Here is a 27401-nt window from a genome sequence, read left to right as displayed (position 1 = left end):
AAAAGCGGACCGCCTCCAGGACTGGACTGAAAGGTCAGAAGTAGGACAAAAATGTACAGGAAGAAGAATTAGAAGATGAATGTGGCACAAGGCCAGACAAGCGAATAAATAAAATCAATTCGAAGGTGAAAAAATAGCACCCAATAAAGGCAGCAGATTATGCTCCCCACTTGTAGCAAATAATGGCTAGAAGAGGGGTAGTTGGGAACAAATTGGTACCAACATCCTCAACGAAAGCAGACCATGGAAACGAGGCAGAAAATCAAGTCCCACTACAGCAATGCAAATGGACACTGGCAAAAAACAACTGTAGTACCCTGAGTGATACAAGAGCTATCATACTACTCCCAGAAGCAGCACTGAGCAAGTTCCCAGTAGGGAATAGATAATTATAAATGAATGGCCAAAAGCTTCCCCAGGTGCTCCAAAGAGCAGGGACTGGAAACTACTCTGATAAGAGGCAAAACCTCATAGAGAGCACAATCTCTTTGGTGACCCCACTGTCAGCACAGTACAACAGAAAACACCCTTTATAGCGGTATGAGAACCAGACCGGGTGAGAAACTTTTAAGAAAACCCGTCCACCACAGTGGGATTAAGAAACAGAAAGCATGCAATGCAGGAGCACCACCATAAATGCTAGAACATCACAAGAAGAAAAGCACCTGTAAAGAGCAAGAACACCACACCAGGTGTCACATTATAATCAAGAAGCACATCACTGTGATGGCGGTAGGAAAACAAATTGCAATAGGGGAAAAATGCAACTGCCCCTGAACAAGGGACCAAGCCAGAAGATGGCGTGGGAAAATGAAGAGGACTTAAAACGGAGTCCCACCAAGAGCATCTCTAAGGCGCATAAGGCAAGTCGGCATGAGCGCCAAAAAGGGAGAAGCCATCAAAAGGCATATCAAGTAAAGATGCTTGCACAGCTTCTGAGAAATTGGAAAAAAGCAACCATGCCCTTTGTTGCAGCGCTACCGAAGAAGCCACAATCCTTCCAACAGAATCTGTGGTATTCATACCACATCTGACACTGAGCTTGGCAGCCTGCTGACCATCCTGTGCAAAAGGCATTAGAGCTTGCCTAGCCTCATCGGGCAGAGAAGGTAAAATGCGGTACACTGTGTCCCACAAAACGTGGATGAAGAGGACAAGGACACAGGACGTAATGGTTGAACGCAAGGCAGAACTAGAGGTGTCAAAAATCCACCTACCCGAAGTGTCCAGTTGGCTGGCTTCTCACTCTGGTGGGACAGAAGGAACCTATGTAAAACTGGATGCAGCCAAACCACTTGCACCACAAAACTGAGTAGGTGGATGCCGCCGGAGGCATAACAGACCCTCCAGCGCTGGCCTATGTTTATGCGAGATGGAGCATTCCACAGGGGGACAAGATATTTGCTGGGTCCAAACTCCCAAAAGAATATCATAAAGAGCCTTACAATAAGGAAGGACCGGCTTCAGAGAAGACTGGTCAGGATGTAAGAGATCAAGCAAAGGGCCCGTGGACAACCGCATAATAGGAAGGTGTAAATGTAACACTTCCGACACATGTTTTAACATGTCTGCAAGAGCAGAACCAGGCTCTGAAGCCAACCCAGGGGTTGATAGGAGACTGAAAGCCAATGAAGAGTCTACACTGCTAGCATTAGCTGAGTCAACTAACCAATCCGATTGGGGAAGCGGAATGGTGTTGGGATTGGGAGGCTGAGAATGGAAACTGGGTTCCTCCAACCGAAGAGCTGGTGGGTAAGCCTCAAAACAGAGAAGTGCAGATTGAAGAATAGCCGACTAACAGCGCCGCTCCCGGCATCGGAGTGGACATCGATCAATTCTGGGGGGGGAGACCTCAACATTGGAGGGGTGCAGCCTGACTTCGGGGATACATTAATCGGGGCGTCAAGCAAAACTGCAGGCACCACTGCCGCCGAAGTCTGTAACGTCAAAATGGATGCCAAAATCAGAGTTGTAAGTGAAGAGACAGGAGAAGAAGGTGGAAGCCATAGGAGGCTGTGCATCGGCACCGATCGGACTCCAGAGTCCAGGGGCCCAATGGGCACTGAGGATGAAGCTGCCAGTGAGGATCCAGTGGGGCACCTACCACCTTCTTTGGGCCTAAAGGCGCTCCAGAGGGAGGGGTAGGCCCAAAAAACAGAATGCAAGGCCGAGTAATAGTCCCCGCAAGTGGGCTAGAATCACCCCAGCGCCGGGATAGAGTGGAGGCACGGGGTGCCTGCGCAGTCTTGTCCTCAGAGGAACAGGAGGAGCCGTGCAGGGGCGATGAAGCCAGAGGTGGACGTGACTTCGACAGAGGATGATGCTACATCGCATTTGGAGACGGGGTAGTAGCAGTATGTGAGTGACTTCTGGAACAGTCGCTAGGATGAGTCGTTGAAGAATGACTATGACTACGAGAGTACTGTGAAGACAGACACCTGCGCCGTTAGGAGCTTCATCCGCCATTCCAGCAACACCTTAGGCCTCAACTGTTGACAGGCGTCGCAGTCGCTGATATTGTGGTGGAAGCCTAACCACCACATACAAACAAAGTGGGGGTCCGTGACTGACAAGTCTGGCACTGGACCCACAAGGCTTAAAGCCAGAAGACAAACACTGTTCCAACAATGAAAGCAACCAAAAGGGAACGCCAACAATGGCTAGAGATAACTGCTTCTCCAGACCCAAATTGCAATGCGGAAAAGAAGAAACTCACGTCAGAGCCTCGAGGGAGGGACTGTTATGGACTCCGCCGGCATCATATCCTGAGGATGGCGTCAATACAGAGTTGCACAACGCCCTCTACCCACACGCAGAGGTACTGATGAAAATGTTTTTGGGATCCAGTCTGGTGCCGGGGGAGAATTCTAAGATAAGGAATCTGCAGCTAGTTGTCTATCAGCTCACACACCTATCGTAGTAGGATGGCTAAGTGTCAAGAATAGCATTATGTAAATTACTTGTTTACAAATCAAGAAACAATCTGTCCCTTTCACATTACTCACCTCCATTTATCCAATAACTTTCTGGCTGCACATAAAACACCATGTCCTTATTAAGATTGGCAGCCTTTGACCTTCTAGGCTCACTCTGCCAGAACAACTTACTGCTGGACATCAGCGCCTCTAGTTCACTCCAGATCTTCAAAGATTGCACTGAAATAACATCTTCCGCAATAAGAAATGCAGATCACTTAACTGCTTTCATAAATATTTAATAATAGCTAGCATCTCAACTAGTTATTCTCTAGCTTATTATAGCTTCAATGTCCTCGTGGTACATGTTACTGCTTGTGGCACTTTGTACACGGCATAAAATCAGAACGGAGCAGCACAGACTGGCTTAACTAGAGAGGAGAAAAAGGGGGAAAAACAAATATATGAATGATGCAGTGTGGATCTGCCACTCTAAAGCAATCACTTTGCTTTCCACAATGATCAGTGGATAGAAGGGAACTTCCGAGTGGTTGCATCTATGCATGAGAAGTGATAGTAGCTGCTCATCATTAGAGTGGACCAAGGTACGATCAACAATTGAATGAATGGGGTCTATGCTAAAGGGGTTCAGGACTACTTTTTAGAAATGAACCGGGTGTGGGAGGACCAGGCTGCTTGATACTCGAGGGAACTGGGTGTGGCTACTCATCAGTAACAAAATAATCTGCCACCTCTACTTATGTCCCTGCGAAAGAGCCTGGGTTTGCTGATAAGGTTTTATGCAGTTTAACGGTGAAGCCCATTATTTCTTAAGTTAAAGTGACCCAAAACCGTGAGCTGCATTCCATGTAGGCTAAGACCTAGAAGGCCTCTTGGACATTTCTTTGCAGGAAATCAAAGGCTACAGCATAGGAAGGAAAACGAGAAAATACCTTCCTGTAAACTGATGGCCACCGAGGAAGCAACGAGATCACAGTGAAGATGGTTTTTGATGTCATGGATAGGAGGTTAGTAAGTAATTTTTGAATAAGCTTAGTTTATAGCCACAGCAGGACCTTCATATTCGCCACCGAATAACACTCAAAAGTGCTGAAAAAGTCTTTTTACAAAATATTTATTTTGAAAGTCACTGTACAAATGCTTGGTTGCATACTGTTCCCAAGACTGGCTATAAAAAATGTCAACTAAAGAAAATGACAGCATGCAAAAAGTAAACGAAAATAAATCTGTACATTTCACAAAAACGAACTGTCTTTCTTTTTTTAAGATTTAACTTTAACAACAAATTTCACGTACTACTGGTTACAAAAGGTCATCTTTAAAAAATATTCACAAAAGTAATATTATGACTCACTGGTTTTGCGTTTCACCAGTTACATTCAAATACGGAAATGCTTACAAGGGACGATTTTCATCCCCTCTTATTCTTTTTTACATAGATATATTGAAACATTGTAAAACCAGCTTCAAACATCTGGTTACATTTGTAAAAACCCTTGTGTGCGAAATAAAGCAGATTTCTGTTAAAAAAGAACGTGGCCTTTTCTGTATTCCATTGCACTTTATAGAGAAGACAAGTTGAAAGTGAATTTCGTCAAAACATACAATTTTCACAGCTTTACAAGTCACTGACTACCTTAATTTTTGCTTAAGGAAAAAAACGTACACAAAGTTTGCAATGTGAAAAAAAAGTGAATACTCACTTTTTTAAAAACTATAAAACGGACCCCTTGGTTCAGATGTCTTATTCTCGGTCACTAAAAATACATACATCTAATTCACTGAAAGCAAATAATTATTCTGTACATATTTCATGACTGACCCTCCTCATATATATTTAACTTCCTTGCTTGGATACATCTATACAATTCGGTGTATACAGTACCCAAACACAACATGACATAAACATACTGAATCGCTGATGTAAACATGATTAAAACATAGAATGACCTAAATGGCAGCTCATAAATCAGCCATTAATTTCTAGAAGTTCTTCTGCTTTACATCTCAAACTATACATTGTTCCCAGCCTCAGAGCAGCGGGTAACACAAATATACATACAAAAATGAATTTCCAGTTACAGCCAAGGGTGCCATGCGGGATCCATGCGACATAAATTATCCAAACTATTGGCTGCAGCAACTAAAGTGTTGACCTTGCTCTCCCCTCCTTCAAACTGGGCGAGGTTATGGAGGCGTGTCATGATAGCCGTCACAGCTTTCTGGACCAACGACACGAGCTGCTGACTGTCCATGTTCTCTGGTTGTCCAGCTGCTGAGAGCGGCGAGGAGGTATCCTCTTGGGTTTTCTTGTGCCAAGCAATAATTTCATCCCGTAACACCGTTTTCAGGATGCCATCAACCTGCAAGAAGAAAACTGAGTAATGAGGTTCAAGCTAGTTGAGTCATGAGACTAAGGAGTAATTCAATAAAGTAGGTTGCATACGAATGCGTTTGCGAGGTCCTGGAATTGTATGCCTTGGGTAACAGGCGAGGAACTAAATGCAGCCACTATGGCAACAGTCAGTAAATTATTGTGAATAAAAATAAGGGATTTAAAATCTAAGTTTATCATGAAAAACTGGTATACCAATTAGAAAATAAATTCAGTTAATCTTACTTTTAGGTAAGGTGTATTATTCAAATAATTTACTCTGGATCAATGTTACAAGGTTGGGCTTATCAATGATTTTTTGTTATAAATGAGATGTTAATATTTTTTTCGAAACTAAAATTTGGTATTTTGCATATTGGGGCACAATACACTGCAATATGTAAACCAATGTTCTTGAGTGACTGTGCAATAGTAGAGCTGGCAAATCAAAGACAGTTTTCTCAATACCTTCAGTCTTAAAATTTGAATTTCTTAAAAAATAAATCAGGAGCCTGATTTCTAATGGTATGTAACAATACTGAAAATGCAATACAAAACAGACTCCTAGATTTAGGCCTTAGGATTTCAAATAAGGCCAAGCTGAGGTACAGCAAACCAAGGCTGGGTTACAAGATTTTATTGAATGGCTTTCAACACAATTCCTTCACCTAAAAACAGATACAACTCAAAAACACACGAAAAACAGAAGACAACAAAAAATAAAATGCCCGGATACTAAGCTCAGTTCGAAAAACAAGTTATTTAGGGGGTGACTATTCAGGATCATGTTTTAAGACACTCACACATGAAGAACAAGCATTGACAACGCCAATGTGCTGCGCCTCTCGCCTACGAGGGCCATTGCCTTGTCAGTGCTTAAGCCATGTTGTGCAGCAACATGGCTGTTGTGCATCATGGCAGAAAGAAAGAAAAAAAGCTGTGACATGCTGCCACGTCATAGCGTTTTCCCCCTACTTTCACTCACTTTGCACAACAGCTGCTCTGCTGTACAACATAGCTAAAAAACATCAACAAAGCCAATATCGATTGTCGGCAATACCTACTGGCTTTGTCGATATTGTTTTCCAGTTGCAAGTCAGGAAAAACAATGGGTGGTGAGGCATACACCCAGAGGGCAGCACACACACACCTAGGTCTGTGTAAACACATTGAGAAAAACATATCACATCGTGATGACGAATAGCAGAAGGTACACACAAGTATACATTGCCCTTAAGCCAAAATTTAAAGTAGTTGCATACAATTTGCACTGTATGCTATATTATTCCCCTTTACATTCCACAACCACAGAGGGTGTTGCTGGCATTACAAAGGCATGGATGCTCTGCCAAACAGACGGAATGGAAACACTGAACGTGCACAAAACTGTACAACCACACACATGTAATGGTATAAAAACACGTGTTTTTTAAATGAAAAAGAAACCACATTCAAGGGGTTGTTTTCTGTAGGCGTGACAAACAAGCCTCATCTTTATTTTTCACATCTATGGCAGGCATGGTGCAGGTCCACCACAGGATTTAGAGACCACCAAGGTGTTAACGATTGCGGACTTCGGGAAGTTTATGATTGCTGTAAGCAGCATTGCATGACAGGGGGAAAGCCCATTCAGGTGTGAGTGGCCACTCCTCCCACTACTCTAGCCCAGATGGCTATTCAGGATATGCAGGCTACAAACAGCTCACTTTGTGTCACTGTCTAGAAGGAATTCACAACAGCCCAACTGTACTCACTTGCCAGGCCAAAATCTTCTCTTTTCATACATGTAAGGCACACCTATGGTAGGCCCTAGGTAGCTCCATGGGCGGGGTGCAGTGTATGTTAAAGGTGTGAGATGTACTGATGTGTTTTACATGTCTTAACAGTGAAATACTGCCAAATTCGGTATTTACTGTTGCAAGGCCTATCTCTCTCAAAGGTTAACATGGTGGCAGCCTTTAAATATCCTTAAAGTGCAGTTTACCTTTGAGAACAGATAGAAATGTGGAGTTTGGGGTCTCTGAACTAACAATTAACAAATACATATTTTAGTTAAATGCCACTAACAGATGTACACTAGGTAAGTGACATTTTCCATCCAATGGCACGTGTAGCTGCAGATACACATGCTGTGCATAGACTGAAAAGCAGTTCTCTTCCCAAATATGCAGTGGTTAGCCCGTAGGAGTTGAAGTGGTTTGAAAAAGTGTTTTTAGCACTTCTTGTCCAACATTTGCTTTCTGTCTAGATAAGACATCCACACAATAATGCTTTATGAATGTAAGTGGTGTGGACCATGTGGCAGCTTTGCATATATCTGCCATTTGTATATTTCATAAGAATGCCATAGAAGGACCCTTTTTTCCTAGTGGAATGTGCTTTTGAAGTTATTATTAGCTGCCTTTTTGCCTTAAGGTAACATGTTTGAATACATCTAGCTAATCCCTGTTTTGAAATGGGGTTACCTTGATGTGGTTGTTGGAAAGCAACAAAAAGTTGATTAGTGTTAGAAATGGGGTCTTTGGTTGGCAGTCAGGTTACCCCCTATCTAAGCAAAGACCCTCACTCTAGTCAAGGTAAAAGAGAATCACTCTCAGCTAACCCCTGCTTACCCCCTTGGTACCGTGGCATGAGCAGTAGGCTTAACTTAAGAGTGCTAGGTGTAAAGTATTTGTACCAACACACACAATAACAATGAAAACACTACAAAATGACAACACAGGCTTAGAAAAATAGAAAATATTTATCTAAACAAAACAAGACCAAAACGACAAAAATCCACAATACACAAGTCACGTTATTGCTAAAAATGCAAAAAGAGTCTTCATGTAATTTTAAACACACACTAACACTGTTAGGGTGAAAATGTACCTTGGGTGTGTCAAAAATAACCCCTCACAGGCGAGTGTGCGTCAAAAAGGGCTTGCGGTGCGTCTATATCACTCACGAGCGTGCGTCGTTTCTTCTCTCAGTAGGAGAGCGATGCGTCGACCTGGTCAGCACTCTCGGGTCTGGGCAGGCCTTGCATCGTTTTTACACACCCGGTGGTGTTTGCATCGGAAATCCAGCCGCATGATGATCCGAAAACCACGCAGCGTGGGCTGTGATTTCACCAGCCTCCGTCGGCGATGCTGTGCCTTGTTTCTCCAGCCCCGGGCATCGAACTTCGGGCCATGTTGCAGGCGAGCGTCGCTTTTCAGCCGCGAAGCCAGTGTTAATTTTTCAGCCGCAGATCGGAGTTGCGTCGATCTTTTCCCCGCACTGTGTGTGGATTTCTTACTCTTGGGCTGCCAGCTTCTTTCAGGGTCCCAGGAACTGGATGGGCACCACTTGGAAGAGTATGAGTCTCTCCAGAGTCTCCAGGTGCTGGCAGAGAGAAGCCTTTGCTGTGCCTGAGAATTCAAACAACAGGAGGCAAGCTCTAAATCAAGCCCTTGGAGATCTTCACAAAAAGGAAGGCAACACAAAGTCCAGTCTTTGTCCTCTTAGCATAGACAGAAGCAGCAACTGTAGGATAGCTCCACAAAGCACAGCCACAGGCAGGGCAGCTCTTCTTCCTCAGCTCTTCTCCAGGCAGAGGTTCCTCTTGGTTTCCAGAAGTGTTCTAAAGTCTGTGGTTTTGGGTGCCCTTCTTATACCCATTTTGCCCTTTGAAGTAGGCCTACTTCAAAGTAATGTCTCTCTTGTTTGTGAAATCCTGCCTTGTCCAGGCCAGGCCCCAGACACACACCAGGGGGTTGGAGACTGCATTGTGTGAGGGCAGGCACGGCCCTTTCAGGTGTGAGTGACCACTCCTCCCCTCCCTCCTAGCACAGATGGCTCATCAGGAAATGCAGACTACACCCAGCTCCCTTTGTGTCACTGTCTAGTGAGAGGTGCAACCAGCCCAACTGTCAAACTGACCCAGACAGGGAATCCACAAACAGGGAGAGTCACAGAAATGGTTTAGGTAAGAAATGCTCACTTTCTAAAAGTGGCATTTTCAAACACACAATTTTAAAATCAACTTTACTAGAAGATGTATTTTCAAATTGTGATCTCAGAGACTCCAAACTCCACACATCTATCCGCCCCCAAAGGGAATTTACACTATAATCAGATTTAAAGGTAGCCTCCATGTTAACCTATGAGAGGGACAGGCCTGTCAACAGTGAAAAACAAATTTAGCAATATTTCACTGTCAGGACATATAAAACACATTACTATATGGCCTACCTTAACCATACACTGCACCTTGCCCTTGGGGCTACATAGGGCCTACCTTAGGGGTGCCTTACATGTAAGAAAAGGGAAGGTAGGCCTAGCAAGTGGGTACACTTGCCAAGTCGAATTTACAGTTACAAACTGCACACACAGACACTGTAGTGGCAGGTCTGAGACATGATTACAGGGCTACTAATGTGGGTGGCACAGCCAGTGCTGCAGGCCCACTAGTAGCATTTGATTTACAGGCCCTGGGCACCTATAGTGCACTGTACTAGGGACTTACTTAGTAAATCAAATATGCCAATCTGGGATAAAACAATAAAATTTACACAGAGATCATATGCACTTTAGCACTGGTTAGCAGTGATAAAGTGTTCAGAGTTCAAAAGCCAACAGCAACAGGTCAGAACAAATAGGTTTGTTCTGTTCAGCAAGCAAAATGATTGAGGATGAACCTGCAGAAGCAATAAAATCCAACAATTAGTTTTCCTGAAATCTTTTGTTCTGTCTACGTAATACATTTGAGCTCTTTTAAGGTCAAGAGTGTGTAGAGCTCTTTCAGCAGTAGAATCTGGCTGTGGAAAAAAGACTGCCAATCCCACTGACTGATTAATGTGAAAAGGTGAAACCACTTTAGGTAAGAATTTTGGGTTTGTCCTAAGTACTACTTTGTGTTTGTGTACTTGGAAGAACGGTTCCTCTAGAGTGAATGCTTGAATTTCACTTACTCTTCTGAATGAAGTAATTACTACTAAGAAAGCAACCTTACATGTGAGAAATTGAATAGGACAAGAGTGCATGGGTTCGAATGGTGGGCCCATTAATCTTTTGAGTACAATATTAAGATTCCATGCAGGAACTGGTGGAGTTCTAGGTGGAATAAGGTGTTTAAGTCCTTCCATAAATGCTTTTTTGACAGGAATTCTAAAGAGAGAAGTATGTTGTATGGTTTGTAGGTACGCTGATATGGCTGTTAAGTGAATTTTAATAGAGGATAAAGCGAAGTTGGTTTTTTGTAAATAAAGCACATATCACACTATATCTTGTACTGATGCTTTAAGTGGATTTAGATTTTTAGGTTGTCAGTGGTATACAAACCGTTTCTACTTATTTGCATAGCATTGTCTGGTTGTTGGTTTACAAGCTTGTTTTAGATGTTCATACATTCTAATGGAAGCTGTAAATATCCAAACTCTATGACTTCAGGAGCCAAATCACTAAGTTGAGTACATTGGGATTGGGATGCCTGATTTGACCTTTGTTCTGTGTAACAGATCTGGTCTGTTTGGAAGTTTGTGATGAGGCACTACTGACAGATCCTGGAGTGTTGTGTACCAGCATTGGCGTGCCCATGTGGGAGCTATGAGTATCATGGTGAGAGAGTTGTGACGCATTTTGTTGACCAGAAATGGAATTAACAGGAGACGGGGGGAAAAGTGTAAGCAAATATTCCTGACCAGTTGATCCGTAGAGCATTGCCCTTGGACTGAGGGTGAGGGTGTCTGGATGCGAAGTTTTGGCATTTTGCGTTTTCGCTTGTTGCAAAAAGGTCTATGTCTGGTGTTCCCCACATTTGAAAGTAATATTGAAATACCTGTGGGTGAATCTCCCACTTGTGTATTTGTTGCTGCAACCTGGTAAGGTCTGCTAGCTGGTTGTGTATCCCTGGGAGGTATTCCGCTAGTAAGTGAATCTGATTGTGAATTGCCCATTTCCTTATTGTTTGAGCGAGAAGGGACATATGGGATGAATGTGTCCCCCCCTTGTTTTTTCAGATAATACATTGTTGTCATGTTGTCTGTTCTTATTAAGACTGTTTTGTGTATGATCTGAGGTTGGAATGCTTTGATCGCTAAGAGCACAGCTAATAATTCCAAGTGGTTTACGTGGTAAGTTGATTGTGTTGAGTCCCATTCCCCTTGTATAGTTAGGTTGTTGAGATGAGTCCCCACCAACCTGTCAATGATGCATCTGTTGTGATTATGGTCTGTGGCACTGGGTCTTGAAAGGACCGCCCTTTTGTTAAGTTGTTGTGATTCCACCATTGCAGAGATTTGTAAGTTTGGTGGTCTAACAACACGAGATCCTGTAACTGACCCTGTGCCTGAGACCATTGTTGTGAGAGACACTGTTGCTGTGGTCTCATATTAAGTCTTGTATGTGGTACTATTGCTATACATGATGCCATCATTCCCAATAATTTCATGATCCATCATTGACCTGGATTTATGATGAGAGGTAATGAAAAGCCTGTATCCTTTGTGGATTTGGGTAGGCTAATGCTGTTTGAGTATTGAGAATTGCACCTAGATAAGGTTGAATTTGTACTGGCTGAAGATGAGATTTCTGGTAATTGACTGTGAACACTAATGTGTGTAGGGTATCTATTGTGTATTGTGTGCATTGCTGACACTGTAAAATGTTGCTGGATTTTATTAACCAATCATCTAGATAACCAATCATTTACGTGGTGTCTTCTGAGGTGAGCTGCTACTACAGCTAGACATTTTGTGAAAACTCTTGGAGCTGTTGTTATCACGAAGGGTAGTACTTTGTATTGGTAATGGTTGCCTGATATTACAAACCTTAAGTACTTGTGGTGAGCTGGATGTATGGGAATGTGGAAGCAGGCAACCTTTAGATCTAACATGGTCATGTAACTGTGTTTTTGTAGTAGGGGAATGACGTCCTGTAGAGTAACCATGTGAAAATGTTCTGACAGGATAAATAGATTCAGAGGTCTGAGATGTAGAATGGGTCTGAGAGTATCATCTCTTTTTGGTATAAGGAAGTATTGCGAGTATACTCTTGTCCCTTGCTGGGAGATGGGAACCATTTCTATTTCCCCTTTTAGTAATAGAGATTGTACCTCATGTTTTAGTAGAACCGTGTGTTCTGGCGAGAGTCTGAAATCGAGGAGGAAGATTTGATGGAGTAGAGATGAGGTCTAGGGAATAAACATTGCGGATAATTGAAAGTACCCACTGATCTGTGGTGATGTTTTGCCAGTGAAACAGAAATTGTTGCAGTCTTCCTCTCACAGGAGACCTATTGAATTGTGGGATGTTTGGGAAGTCATTGTTTTGTGCGTGTGGTAGCATTCTTTGAGGCTGGAAATTTTCCTCTGGCTCTGAAGTTCTGTCCTCTTTATGAACCTCTAAATGACCCTCTTGAATAATTCTGCTGTGTCTGTTTTGGATTGGAGGTGGAAGCTTCTGCAGTTTGGGATTTAAAACCTCCCCTAAACTGTTGTTCCCGAAAGGAACCCCGAAAAAGCGTGGAATAAAGGCTTTTGCAGTATCGGAATCCTTTCTGAGTTTCTCAATGGTAGTGTCAACTTCCGGTCCAAAGAGATGTTGTTTATCGAACGGCATATTAAGCACTGCCTGTTGTATTTCAGGTTTAAAGCTGGAGGACCTTAACCATGCATGTCTTCGAATTGTAATGCTAGTATTAATACTTATAGCTGCAGTGTCAGCTGCATCTAGAGCAGGCCTAATCTGGTTATTTGTAATAGCCTGTCCCTCTTCTACGATATGCTGTGCTCTCTTTTGGTGTTCCTTGGGTAGGTATTGCAAGAATTCTTGCATTTCATCCAAATGTGCCCTGTCGTATCTTGACAACAGGGCCTGGGAATTGGCAATTCGCCATTGGTTGGCTGGTTGTGTTGCCACCCTTTTCCCCGCACCATCGAATTTTCTACTTTCTTTGTCAGGGGGTGGGGTATCCCCTGAATATTTACTATTAGCCCGTTTCCTAGCTGCACTGACCACAAAAGGAATCTGGTGGCATTTGTTGTGTAATGTAGACTGGGTCTGTTGGTGCAGGCTTATATTTTTTGTAAATTCTTGGAGTTAGAACCCTAGCTTTAACTGGTTCTTTTAATATGTTGTCTGCATGCCTAAGCATGCCAGGAAGCATTGGTAAGCACTGGTAGTGTTTATGGGTAGAGTAAAGTGTATTAAAAAGAAAATCCTATTACAAAGGTTCTGCATGCATTTGGACCCCATGGTACGCAGCTGCCCTAGATATAACTTGGGTATAAACCGTACTATCCTCTGGTGGTGATGGTTTAGTAGGGTAAAGATCAGGATCACTGGACGGTATAGGGTCCGAATCATACATGTCCCATGGGTCTACTATGTCTCCCTGTGAATAAGTATGTGAGTGTGATGGTGACGGGAGTGCGATGGTGACTGTATTGGTGGTGGGGTATTAAGGTGGTGGTGAGAAAGAAAGCTGTGGTGAATGTGGTGGAGAAAGCTGGAGAGGTGATGGCTTCTCTTTTTGCTTCAAAATTTTTGCTGGTGGAAGAGCAGTATGAAGAGTCTCTTGGAATCCTGGCTTTCTTTTAGTTTGTGGAGGTGGGAAGTAATAATTTTCCCAGTCTCTTTGTGGCTTTGTATTCTTCTCTGCTTACTGTCCATACCCTCCAAAATTGGTTGAATGTCAGATTCCTCTATTTGATGTTCAGAGGTTGTTTTTGTGCCCTTAGGGGATTGTTCAATGGATATTTAGGGCATATGTTTCAATAGGCTCAGAAGTCCTGTCTCTTCTGTATAGAATGATGTTTTCGGCTCTGAAGCAGTTCCGAGGTGTTTCAGTCCCAAAGATATTAGCTGAGGTTTCGGCTCCAAAGCCAGGCGCATTAATTTCGGATCCGAAGATTGTAGGCGTCTGCTCAGTTCGGAGGTTGAGCTTCTTATTTTCTTGCTCGACTCCGGCACCGAAACAGGTGTGGCCTGTTGATGGGATGTTTTGACCTTTTTCAACACCGAACCCAGGGGCCGGTTGCAGATTACTTTCTTTTGGGTGGAACCATGGCTTGACAGCAATGATGCACCCAAGGCCTTGCTTGATTTTTTTTTTCAAAGTGTGCGTAGGGGCAGGTGGATTCACATGCTGTGCTGGTGTGATTGGCTGGCTGTCGATTTGTGATCCTTGTTTGGAGACGGAATCTTGGATAGAAATGCTGATGGTGCCTGTTCCTCCTCTAAGGTGTTGGTGGACTCTGTATGTTTTGACGCCATCTCGAGCCTTCTGCCCTTCGATCACGCAGTGTCTTTTTCTATTGAAATGAACTGCAAGTTTCACAATCTTCCTCACGATGTTCAGGAGAAAGGCAAAGATTACAGACCAAGGGCTGGTTGGTGTAAGGGAATTTAGTGTGGCATCGAGGACAGAATCGAAATGCAGTCCGATCCATCAGGCTATGGCGTGGTAGACCCGAACAGGCCCAAGAAGGGCGCAAGCATCCGAAAGGGCGTTTTCTTGATCCTGACGGTACTATCGGATCGATTGGAGATGTAAACGTGTTAAAAACTATACCAACAGTATGAGAAAGTGATATAAAGTTTCTGAATCAAAAGTCTTGGAGTGAGAGGGAACACGTCCGAACCAGACGGCGGAAAGAGAACAATCTAACAATGGAGTCGATGCCCATGCACACTATCACAGAGAGGAGTCACTCGATCCCGTGACTCGAAAAAAAAGACTTCTTCGAAGAAAAACAACTTGTAACAATCCAAGCCCAACACTAGATGGCGGGATATGCACAGTATGTGTATCTGCAGCTACACATGCCATTGAACACACATATATGGTTCTTCTAGATGGCTTCATAAAAAAATGGTTTGTCCCTCAATGATGTTGTGAGTTGATGTTTTTAAGTAGGGCCCGGCAGTATTTCGTCATCTTTTACACAGTGCAGTGCTCTAGTGAACGACTGTGGCTGTTAACATTTCTGTATTTGCTGAAGAGAGGCCAAAATGGGTGGTGCCTTTATCCTCAGGAACTTGAGTAAACAGCAATTATGGCGGTCAAAGGAGTCTCCTTACTTCAGTACCAATCTGCGTCTCTCTGGGCAAGTGGATGTTTTGCATCATAGGAAGCTGCAGTGGACCCAGGAGGCCCAAGAAACGACTGTAAAAATGGGGCTGTCTTTGATCTTCTGCAAGATTATTGGGATGACAGGGTCAAGTGAAAGGATATAAAGAACGCCCTTCTCCACCTGACCATCAGGCAATTCCCCAAAGGGAAACTGGTCTATGCACATCCAGGTGAAGTATTTGCACCTGAAGTTCAAATACATAAGAAATGCACTGATGGCAGAACCACCCATCGAATATGGCAATGAGGCTTGCATTACTGTAGTCTCTGAAACCTCATGAATCGCTAGGCTTACATTGCAAATGCTCTCCAACAATAGATACGTGGTTGTGCAGAAAGCTCATCTTGAGCAGTCAACAGTCCATGCAAGATATATGAGCATCCCTTTGCAACACTGGATGCACAACTTTGTAATGAAAATTATCTTTTTATACTTTTAAGCCCAGAAACCGACTGTCTCTCACACTAACTGTAATGTGAAAGTATGTACTGGTTAAGCTGATGGTGCACACTGTTTCACTAATGTAGGTTCAGAAAATTGTGGACTTGACACAGTTGTTTGCAGTTTTGACATCAGGATTGGTCTAAGTCAAACTGCAGGGAAATAATTGGTCACGCTCTGTCCCACTAGGATGCCAAGAGTTCGAATCAGGATTATAGAGTCATTGCTCTGGGGAAGCCCTTTCCAACGACATTGGAAAGCTACTGGTTTTGCTGCCATCTTGATCATTTTGATTCTGAAAAAACAAGGCTTCAGCTAAAGTTCTAATGAATTCTACAGCACCTGTCATTCCAAGTGAGCTGCACGAAACCATTCTTAGCCACCACCACAGTTTAAAACGGACCAATGTAAACTATAATCTTTTTAAATCCAAATGTTTGAAATGTAACAGCTTGTGGGTTTTTGTTTTCTCCCCGTTTCATCACAGCATGAGATCGATAGAGGGAACTGATGAAAAATGATTGCTCTATTACGTTCTGCTGCACTTGCATTGTCACAAATGGAAGCTAGTGCCTCAAAGTACACTTCATGAATAGCAGTTGTGAGGTGTGTGGTTTCGCAGGACACAATGATGTTCTGCACAGATGTTTTTAGTGGTAATCTGCAAATGTTCTACTTTTTTTTTTTTCTTTTTAGGGTGGGGAAGCAATTGCCAGCGGGAGCAATGGCAGCAGCTCAAGAGGGCAGAAAAACGGGCTGCTCTTGTGAATGTTGCCATGTCCTGGCACGCTGTCCTACCAAAATAATCCCTTCTCCAAACTCTCTCTCATGGTGAGCTGAAGATTGTAATGGTTTCTTACCTGTAGGAGTAGTTTTGCAGATTAAATATTTTTTTTGTATTCACATACTCTACAATATTCCTCCATCTAGTGGTTGGGACCGGGATTCTTGTATATATTAGTAGTCCTTCCTCTCTGCTGCTTTTTTATTTTCTGGGTGTCCACGGTCCCATTATGTGGTCTCTAAACCAGCTCTTCCTGATGTCATATACCATCCCAGGAAGCTTCCACACATGGTCGCCCGCTTCAGATTTTTTGTTTTTTTTAATATTGCTCCCTCACCTTCTAGTGAGGTGGGTGGGTGGCATGTGAATCCAGAATTCTTCAAGCCACAAAACTACTCCTACACGTAAGAAACCATTTTGTTCTGCAGCATGAACCTTTTCTGGATTCACAGGCAGTGCACTGATTTTGTAGAAGATTTTTTAGACTTGGGGTGGGTGGGTTGAATATGAGCTTCAGCTTGTAAATAAATGATTCAGTACTTTGCCCCTCTTGAGCTTCCTTGTTCTTTTGAATGTCTATGCAATAGTATCTTGCAAAATTATGCATTGATGACCAAGTAGCAGCTATCCAAAGATCCTGATATGGTGTATTTACGAGAAAGGCTATTGTTGCTCCTTTTTTGCGAGTCAAGTGTGCACTTGGTTTGATCTGTAGTTGAACTCCTGCTGTTTCATGGCACATTTGTATAGTCTGCGAGAACCATCTAGAAATGGTACACTTTGTAACCTGTTTCCCTTTACTGTTGCTTGCAAATGGCACAAAGATATTTTCCTCTTCTGATTGGTCGAGTTTTCTCCACATAATACATTATCGCTCTTCTGGCATCTAGCGTGTGCAATGATCTTTTTTGCAGGAGTTTTTGGATCCTGAAAGAAACTTGGAATTTTAATTGAATGATGGATGTGGAAAAAAGAAATGACCTTCGGCAAAGAAATGTGGGATTGTCCTCATGACTATCCTGTCTTTGTGTATTTGAATATGTGGTTCTTAAGATTGTGAGTGATTGTAATTCACTTACTCTACGCAGAGATGTCACTGTGATAAGGAAAGCGGTTTTTAAAGTGACCAGTTTCAAGGACGCTATGTGAAAAGGTTCGAAAGGTTTCTTCATTAGTTGTGTTAGCACAAAATTTAAGTACGATGACGGAGCTAGTACTTTTCTTGGCGGTGCTAATCTTTTTGCTCCATCCAGGAAACCTTTCGTAACTCGTTTTATGAAGAAACTCCTTCCTATATGGCCTCTTGTTTGGGCCACTATGCATGCCAAATGTTCTTTTAATAAAGCATAATTCAGTTTGCTGTCCAACAGAAGAGTTAGGTATTGTAAGACTGTTGTGTCTTTTGTATTGTCTTGTAGTAAGGCCTGTCTTTGGCACCATTTTTAGTATCTTTTCCACTTGGCTGAGTAGCATTTTTGTTGTTGTTGGTCTTCTTGCTCTCCTGAGAACCGCCCCTGTGTTCTATGGTAGGCCTAAGTATTCAACCTTTATGCCCTCAGGAACCAGGCTACTAGACTTAGCATTTTTTGTTCTGGATGGAACCCCCCCCCCCTTGCATGGATAGTAGATCGTGTAGACATAGTATTTTCTGCACATTGTCTTGTGCGATTTCTGTCAAGCCTGCAAACCAGGTCTGTCTCGCCCACTGTGGTACGCTGGGAATTAAAATAATTGGTCATTGTTTACACTTGTTGATAACTTTCTATAATAGCGCGTAAGCAAATTTCCCTGACTAGTCTATAGACAGAGCATTCCCCAGAGACTGGGGCTGTGGGTGCGAAGAATTGGTATTTTGTGTTCTCCTGTATTGCAAACAGATCTGTCTTTGGCAATCCCCATTTTCTGAAAATGTGTTTGATTACTGTTTGGTTGAGTTCCTATTTATGTGATGTGGATGCTTGTCTGCTCAGCCTGTATGCATGTACACTGTCCTTCCCTGGTAGGTGTATTGCTTGTATATTTATGTCTCTGGATGGCCCATATCCAGATTGATTGCACTGGCCTTGATTGTACAAAGGATCTTGTTCCACCCGGCTTGTAGATATAGAACATCGTTGTTGTGTTGTCTGTTTGAATTAACAATTATTTTTCCCATAGCGGTTTTTTAAAGGCTTTTAAGGATAGGAACACCTTATTTAGCTATAATACACTGATATGTTAGACTGCTTCCTGTTCTCTCCAAAGTCCTCTGATCGTGAGCCTCCCCATATAAGCTCCCCATCCCATATGCAAAGCGTCTGTGGTAATGTTTACCATTAGAGCTGTGTCTGAGAATGGTCTTCTAATTGCTCTAACTGTCTTGTTCCAAAACTACATTTCTTCCACTACTTTTTGTGTGACAACCACTAGATCTTCCCAACTCACTGTGGCTTGTGACCATTGATTTTGGTCTCCTATGTAGCGTTGCATATGGTATGAGAGGATGACATTTTCCCACCAGTCCTCACTGTCAGAGAATGACCTTTCTGGTAGTAGTGTATTCCCTGTAGTAAAGACATTATTCTTTTCTCATAAGGATTCTTGCTCTTAGGAACTTTTTTTTGTTCTAGTGTGGGTGACTATTTCTCTCTGATAAGAGAAAATCCCAGAGTGTGTAATGTCGACATTACCGTGCCTATGTGTTCTTGCCATTTGTGTTGCGAGTTTCCTTTTACCTATCAATAGTCTAAATAAGGGTATACATGTACCCAGTCTTAAATGTGCTGTCACTGCTGCCAGACACTTTGTAAAGACTTTGGTGCTGACTTTATTCCAAATGCTAGCACCTCGAATTGATAATGTTTTCCATTTACCACAAAGTGCAAGTATTTCTTGGGTCAGTGGTTCATTGGGATATGGAGATAGACACTTTTGAGATCTATTGTTGTCATAAAATTTACTTTTTGCAGTTGTGGTATGATATCCTGCAGAGTTGTCATTTAAAATTTCTGTGTCTTTATGAATTTGTTTAGGAATCAGAGATCTGTCTTGTTTTGGCACTCAGGAAGTATGTTGCGTAGTTCCCCTGGTTCATTTAGACTTTGGGCACTCTTTCTATTGCTTCCTTTTGAAGTAATGTTGTACTTCCTGTAACAATCTGATAGTTTCTACTTCTGTGTGGACCACTTGCTTTGGGTATTTTCTTGGTGGTGACTTAGTTCTACGCAATAGCCAAATCATAAAATGTTCAGTATAAATTTGTCTGTTATTTTCTCCTACTCTTGGAAGAAGTCCTTTATCCTCTCTCCCACAGGTGTGTGTTTGAGGGAAATCCTTTGTACTGAGCCACTTGCTAGCTGGATTTGCCACTACTCTTTGCGGCTGCAGACTCTCTGTTGCTCTTTCCCATGAAAGGGTTGCCGTGGTATAGATTGATACTGCCAATGTTGAACCTGTATTTGTGCTAGGCTGGAACTTCGCATCCATAGATGTAAGGTTGCGCCCTGGAAACTCCCTCTCCCTACAGGTCTAGTCTACAGCTCTTTTTAAGGTTCCCCTGAATTGCAATGACCCATGGATTTTGAATTGTCATTATCTTTCTTTAGTTGTTGTAGTGTCTCATCCACCGCACTTACAAAGAGTTGTTCCCTAATAAAGGAGGTGTTCATTATATTAGCTTAGACATCTATCTCGAAACCAGACATCTATCTCGAAACCAGACACCCTTAACGAAACGAGTCTTCTTAAGGTGATTCCCGCCATAGTTTGTCTACTTGCTGTATCTGCAGCATCTAGAGCTTATTATAGACAAGTATTTACAATATTCTTTCAGTTTTCAGCAAGGGATGCTGCTCTCTTCTGGTACTGCTGAGAGAGATGTTTCATGAGCTCTGCCTGATCCTCCAGTGTTGATATTCATACCTGTTCAGCAATGTGTTAGTGTTGGCAATGTGCCTCTGTGTAGCAGCTCCCCTTTTCACATTTCCTTCTCACCATGCCCATTTTCTTGCTCTCTGTTGCAGGGTCAGGGCCCAAATGGCAGACCAGACAGTAGTACTACAAACCGCCTTTTACTTTATCAATTCAAAAAGTACTTAGTTTTTTATCAGGTGTACGTGTGACAGTTGGGGTAGTTTGCTTTCCCCCTTTTTAATAGGCAGTCTCTCGACTTCTTTCCTCTCTCCTGTTTTTTTTTCTTAGGTGTTTGGCCTGCTTCGCCCCTCTCTCCTGGCTTTGTCCTGGGATGGAGCGCCTCAGAAAGGAAAAGAGGACGAGGTAAGAGCACAATCTCTCTTTCACTTGGAATTGGGAAAGGGGAAGGGTTGTGAGGGACTGGGTTCACCCATGCTTCACCAGTAGTGCAGGAAAGATTGTAGGCTCAGTCCTTGCTCTCTGTAGTGCTCACCCAAGGTGTATCAGTGATGTTTACATTCCTACATGTGAGTTGCCATTCTGTATAGTTATCCATGAGTTCTCACCAATCTCCTGCATCCCAATACCCTGAAGCCTCTCGCAGTGACAGTGGTTTCCTACCTGACTCAGCAACGTTCCTCTTGGAATGTAGGGGTAGATGCTTACTCCTGCCAGTTCCTCGCCTCCTCACTTCGAGTTGGGTTTGGTCCCCCTCGGCATCCCCACCAGCTCTGGTTGCTGAGATAGTCCCTGCTCCTCATCTCCCCACCCCTCACTTCTGCACTCCTGTGTCTCCTTGAACATCGTTGCCTGCAACTCTGCCCCCTTTTCACTGCATTGTGTTTCTTCCGAGTAGGTCTCTGCTAGATCGGAGAACCCTCCTCCTGTGGTGCCCCTGGGGTACAGTGCCTGGATTCCTGAAGGTTCCTCTCCCCCAGTAGTCACTACTCTCAGCTCAGCCTCCACATACCTGTTGCACTCTCCTTGTCCAGAGGCAGGCCAGATGTTGTGGGAATATTTGCTCTCTTTCTTGTTGTTGCTGCAATAGTAGACTCTGCTTGGTACTATCCCTCTGAAATAGGGAGCGTCCTTTGAGGAATGCTTATATTTCCTTTTGGCCCTTGGTTTTACACACCTGCATCGCGCTGGTTCTTCAAAGGCCTCTCTACTATGCTCCATTATGCTTGGTAGCATAGGGAGATATTGAGTTTTACATTGAGAGGGTAATAAAGTCTTGAGTAAAAGGCATGATTGTGCTTTTTCTTCATCCAACTGTACATTGCACTTATCTGCAGCACTTTTGATAAGCTGCTTGAATATCCCAATGTTCTAGGGGTGAAGGCCTTGAAGGGTAAGTGTCTATCCCCTCTACTGGGGAGTTTGTTTCGAAGTCTTGACACTTGAACTGAGGTAGTCTTGTCCATTCTGTGTCCTGGAACGTGCCCTGTCGCTCTAGGTCTTCCTCGAAGATGTCTTCTTGCTCCTTATCCAGAGATTTAGGTGTTGCTGGGGGCTTGAGTTCTTCAAGTTCTTTATACCCTCTGTTTTTTCTGTCGAGGCTTTCGGAAGAATTCCGTAAATCTTGAGAACCGTCAAACTCTACTTCTTCTGAAGAATTGCAGCTATCTTGGGTTTGAGATGCTTTTTTCAGCGTTCAATTTCCGCCAACCTCTTTGGCTTTGAGCAGAGGTGTCAACTTTCTTTTCAATGTTCAGCCTTCTGTTGCAGAGGTCTCGCTTGATGGCCTGTCTTCTCACAGCTTCAGTCATCTTTCGACACCGTAGTCTTCTCTGAAATTCTGCCACCTGCAGTGTCCTTCAAATGGGACCCGAGGGACTTCTACTTACTCTCAGCCGAAGAAAATGTCGACGACGAGGCAGCTTTTATCCATTTAGAGTCTGATGAAAGAGAGTTGCCCCCCGCAGCATCCTGCGTTTTTGTTGTTACCCGAGTCGACGTACCCTCCCCCCCCAAAAAGAAAATGGAGATGAAGGACTACTACTATACAAAAGAATTTAGACTCAACCACTAGATGGCAAAACAATGCATAGTATGTGACTCCAGAAAATATTCATGCTGCAAAAGCAGAACTCCAAGACATTATTTCTTTGATGCAAAGAATAGATAATTTCAGTGACAGCTGCCCGCTTGGACGAATGGGTCATATTTCTGAGATTTGTATATTTGTGCCTTATTCCTCTAAACAGGAAGAACAGAAAAAGGTGAAGAGGCTGTTCATGGAAGTCTTCAAATGTTCTTGCACCAATGACTCCACTGGATTTACTTGTGGTTTGGGCAATGGTGTTTCGAATACTACTCAAGTCCCATAAAACAAAGTAGCAGCTTTGATGACATTTTTCACTGCTCTGTTTATAGCAGACCTGATAGTATAAAACTGGACTGTCCAATTGGGAAATCAGTATTTTAAGTGTACAGGTATTCATCAGAGAAGGGAGAGAATATGCTCCACAATCCAAAGTTGTGTCTGGTGTTTGCTGAACGATAAACAGCAGGAGTATGGGTCATCATTTCTTGGGTGACAATACCAGGAGACTGGGTACTTCTGGCATTCTTTTTTGTCTGTTCCTATCTGGACAGCATCAACCTCAGTCTGTCTTCTTTCAATTGAGGCCTTTCTGCACATAAGTTTCCTCTTCGGGCAGCCTTCAGAGGAACTTCTTTACATGATTATTTGAGCACATATCTTGACCTGCCATCCCCCTTTGTGATGCAGAGGATGTAGGCTGCAGGTGTAGGAATGGTGGAACTTTCTACACATTTGCGTGGCTTTGTTGCTTCTAGAAAGCTTGGTGCTGTATCAGTTTGCTTCAGAAGAGTTGGATGAGCGTCCAACGCAGGATGGACAAATAGTTGTAAGGAGAGAGGTTTCACGGTCTGAAGTTAAGAGCTCTGGTCCATGTTAGTGACCTTTGAGCAGTCACTTTCTAAAGTAACAACGGCAATAATCTGAAAGATGTAGAGAATCTTAGCCATGTCAGATCTGGTCACATTCAGGGCTGAAGAGAGAGAATCATTCTCCCATGCACTGCAGTTAGAGAGGGGTTCAGTAGGACTCATTTTCTTTCCCAATGGGATTCCAAGACAAAACCTCCTTTCAGTGTTCTAAAGCCCCAATATATGTTATCTTCTGACATACCTTGCACTTATTAATGGGGTGAGAATAAGCAAATCACATCCATTATTCCAGGCTTTCTTTCCACTACTAGCACAACTCTTAAAAAGTTGCCTTTTCTAGTTAGGTTTTAGTTTCAGAATGAAAATGGATGTTTAACACACTGCTTTAGGGTCCTAAACATGCATAAGGATGTTTTGCCGTTTTTAAATCAACTCTCAAGAGCCTCTGTAACCAGTGCCTCTGTAAGCACCATGCCAAAATTCCAGTACCAGACAGAATCCATGTCGTGTCTGATTACGAAACATGCTGCGAGAAGGAAAGGCCTTTTCAATCCAGGCGACCAGAAAGTTCACCATGGCCTAAATCTTTCTTGTGGGCATCAAAGACAACTTGGGCTAATTCACTTAGAACCCAAAATCAAAAAGGCTTCCAAGGGTCAAATAGAACTAGGCTTGCCCCCTTGATGGACCATTACAAAACAATTATCCAGGGAAAAATGTAATCTGGTCAGCACTCTGGAGCCAGGGCAAGAAAAGAGAGGAATGGGAACACCACTGTTTACCGGGAGGTCAGCCAAACCCCCTTTAAACCCAAGCTCCCATGCTCCTCCGCAGATCACCTTAGACTACTCATGTTGCGACTCATGAGAAACTAGAAAATGTTCCCATACTTCAAGTACATTTAAAAGACCTTTTACTTGTTGTAGTATCACATGTTGCCAATAATTAAGACAGTAAGAGTTCCCTTTCAATAAGACTACCCAACTCCTCTCTCATTCGTCACAAGCTATTAAGATGCCCTTATGTGCCCTTAGTACACTTTTCCTTGACTGTTGTCTCCTATATACTGTTCCTTTTAAAATGCTCTGCTACACTTTGGGGATTGGACTGGGCTGGTATGCACTATGTAAACCTAAGATAAACATAACATGTATCCACTTACATACCTTGAAATTTGGCTGTGCAAAACAGCGAGCTACTGCAATCATTGAGGCAGTCAGAGGACCAGACACACCAATAGTCGTGAGAAATTCAGAGATATTTGGTGTGAGTCGAAATGGGACAGGCCGATTAGCATCCAGGTCCCCGGAGGCATCACTGATGTCAAACCGAAAGTATGCCACATTGAGTTTCCCAGTATCCTAGAGGGCAGCGGAAAACAAAATCAAAGAGGTAAATTTGAAAGCCTGAAGATTTAATTGGAATACAACACACAATTAATTTGGGATAATCCACCCCTCACCAACCTCCCTCCCCCCACCACCGGTTAGGAAGCTAATCCACTTCCTAAACAATCAAATTGCACAAGTAGGTACCATTCTTTAGTTTATGAACATTTTCAATCACTTTTAATTAATAAACGACTAAAAACTTACAGAAACCCAAAAGCAATATTTCTTAGTTATTTAATTCAAATAAAATGTAGAGTAAAAACTGGTTACTCAAGCTCTTTCCAGCATTCTGTCATGTACTGAATTAAAAAGATTATACTTTACTCTTTAGATCTTCATTTAGAACTAATAAAGGGTAATGTTATCAAAATCCCAAAACACTTAACGTGATATGAACAACTTCACAATATATATGCAAACACTTCCGTTCATAGAACTTGGCTTAATTCCCTTCCCACTAAATCAGTGTTTCCCAACCTTTTGATTTCTGTGGACCCCCATTTTAACAATAATGAAACCCAGGGACCCCTACTGAATCATCATGGGAATCCGGGGACCCCCGCCTGAGTCATTACTGGAAGCTGGGGACCTAATTTGTCAATATTTGTTAATAGTTTTTAATTTTCTAGGCTCTCGCGGACCCCCAGGGGTCCCCGGACCACAGGTTGGGAACAATTGCACTAAATCACATATGAGTCACTTTGCATAATACACTGGTGGGTTTTCTTGCTCTGGCCAAAATGCAATGCATTACTAATTTCTACACGATTTTAAAATTTGAGTTATTTTCCCAGCAAATGCTCTGCAACTAAGTACATTATTTCCGATCAGTTGTGATTCTTCTAAATGATAGGGGGTTTGACTAAGTAGGAGAAGCGCACCTGTCCTTAGGTTATTTAAGACTGAACGTTGACTCTGGCTGAAGAGAGATGTCCACAATTTTTAATTCTTTCTCCTAAATGTTATCTATCTTTAGCTCAAATTTGATGGCTGCGCAGCTAGGCAAACTTGCAATCAAAGGAGCACGAGACACGATTTGTAGTTAATTAATCCAACAATAATGTAGTTGAGGAACTAATGAAGTTAAATTCTGTCTTCAGAAGAAAACTCTAACAAGTAATATGCAACAAAACAAACACTGTCCCCTGAAGGGAACAACGGATTTCAACCCTAACCAACATGGAAATTATGATCATGTAGCCCAGGTGAGGATAACCTTTCAATGAACTTGGTGGCCATAACATTGAGGCTTGGGCCAGTCAACAATTGTGCGCAAGTTTTTCTGGAGGAAGAATCTGTTCAGGAGGCCAATCCAAAAGGCAGCATCTAACAAAGCAACGTTAAAGCCTCAACACGTTTCTAGAGGAAAAAAACAACTGAGTGGGACAAGGCAACTCCTCGTTGTTAGGTCATGCCTTCTCAGATAGGTGCTGCTTGGTCCCTTCAAGTTGCAAATGTAAGATTTGCTCTTAAAAGTTGACGTTTCTTTGCCAATTAAGATAATTCAGGGAAAGACGGTTTGTCAAGTTAATTTTCTTGTGGATCTATAAAACTGGTCCAGTAAAAACCAAGGCTGTTTAAAACTACACGTTGGCCTCATGGGCTCTCTATATTCCACCTATTAATCCGGAATTACTGCAGGGCTATTTAGTGTCGGCTTAGAAGGCAGGTTCTACCGCAGGTTCCAGGCTTCACAGTAGATCAAACCAGTGTGGAGTCTTAAAGAGAAAAGGATAGCATGGAACTCGTAGAGACGCTTAAGCCAAAACCTAGCACCATTCATGAATCACCTTACATCTTTTTATGCCTTGTTTTCTGCTTGTGGAAGTCTCGAGGGCTATGTTCCTCTGTTAATCGTATTTTTCTGAAACCACTAATCACCAGGTTGCAAGACTAACATGTCTTCCAAACAGTCAGCCAGGCAAAAAGTACGGAGTTCGACATGAGGACCCCAGGGGAACAAAGGAGAATAACTACAATTGCTCATGTGTTTGCACTTAATTCCTGTACTTCTTTTTGTCAGGCACACAATACAATAGGTACTCCTAAGATGGAAAGCGTGGATGAAGAAACTACAGGGGAGCACTTATTCATCCCAATCAACATTAGCCATTAATTTGCAATTGTTGCAGTTCATTTTTAACTCCCCTATTAAGATGAAGGAGTAGCTCTTTAGTCGGATGCAGACAAAGATATAAACAAAACAATTAGCCTGGGGCGACCAACAGCAGCCCCGTTTCTACCAACTGAATCTAGATAAAAGCATCCAACCAAGTAGCAACTTTACAAATATCCATGATATTACCATTCTTGAGAAGACAAACCTTGGCCTTTCTACCCCCCTTAGGCCAAGCTAGCTCCTAACAATTAGACATACGGGGCACAATCTATTTGTGGTTGACATATTTTGATACTGACAACAATTAGAGAGCCCCGCAAAGCATATGAGATGTCATGGCCAGTGCCTATACTTTTCAATGATAACATGAATCCCATGCCTGGGACCTCTCCCAAGAACTCTGCCCTCCACTCCATGAGAATGAGGCATGTGGAAGAAAGTCGGAGGCTAAAC

At 42.8% G+C, this 27401-nt stretch overlaps 1 protein-coding gene across 3 annotated transcripts in view; it reads right to left on the bottom strand.

Moving 5' to 3' along the window:
* Positions 1-4034: 4034 nt before the first annotated feature.
* The window catches only part of TRRAP (transformation/transcription domain associated protein), a 1102174-nt gene continuing 1078807 nt past the window's right edge, over positions 4035-27401 (bottom strand). For all 3 annotated transcript variants that reach the window (XM_069209830.1, XM_069209829.1, XM_069209828.1), the window contains 2 exons: positions 24605-24799; positions 4035-5299 (listed from right to left, as the gene is read on the bottom strand). In XM_069209830.1, the coding sequence (XP_069065931.1) occupies positions 5015-5299; positions 24605-24799 (480 nt within the window). In that variant the 3' untranslated portion in view covers positions 4035-5014. The remainder of the gene's footprint in view (positions 5300-24604; positions 24800-27401) is intronic.

Source organism: Pleurodeles waltl, chromosome 10 (assembly GCF_031143425.1).
Source record: "Pleurodeles waltl isolate 20211129_DDA chromosome 10, aPleWal1.hap1.20221129, whole genome shotgun sequence".
NCBI classification, from domain to species: Eukaryota; Metazoa; Chordata; class Amphibia; order Caudata; family Salamandridae; genus Pleurodeles; species Pleurodeles waltl.
The sequence above is the reverse complement of the archived record's forward strand: the minus strand, read 5'-3'. Positions and strand labels throughout refer to the sequence as shown.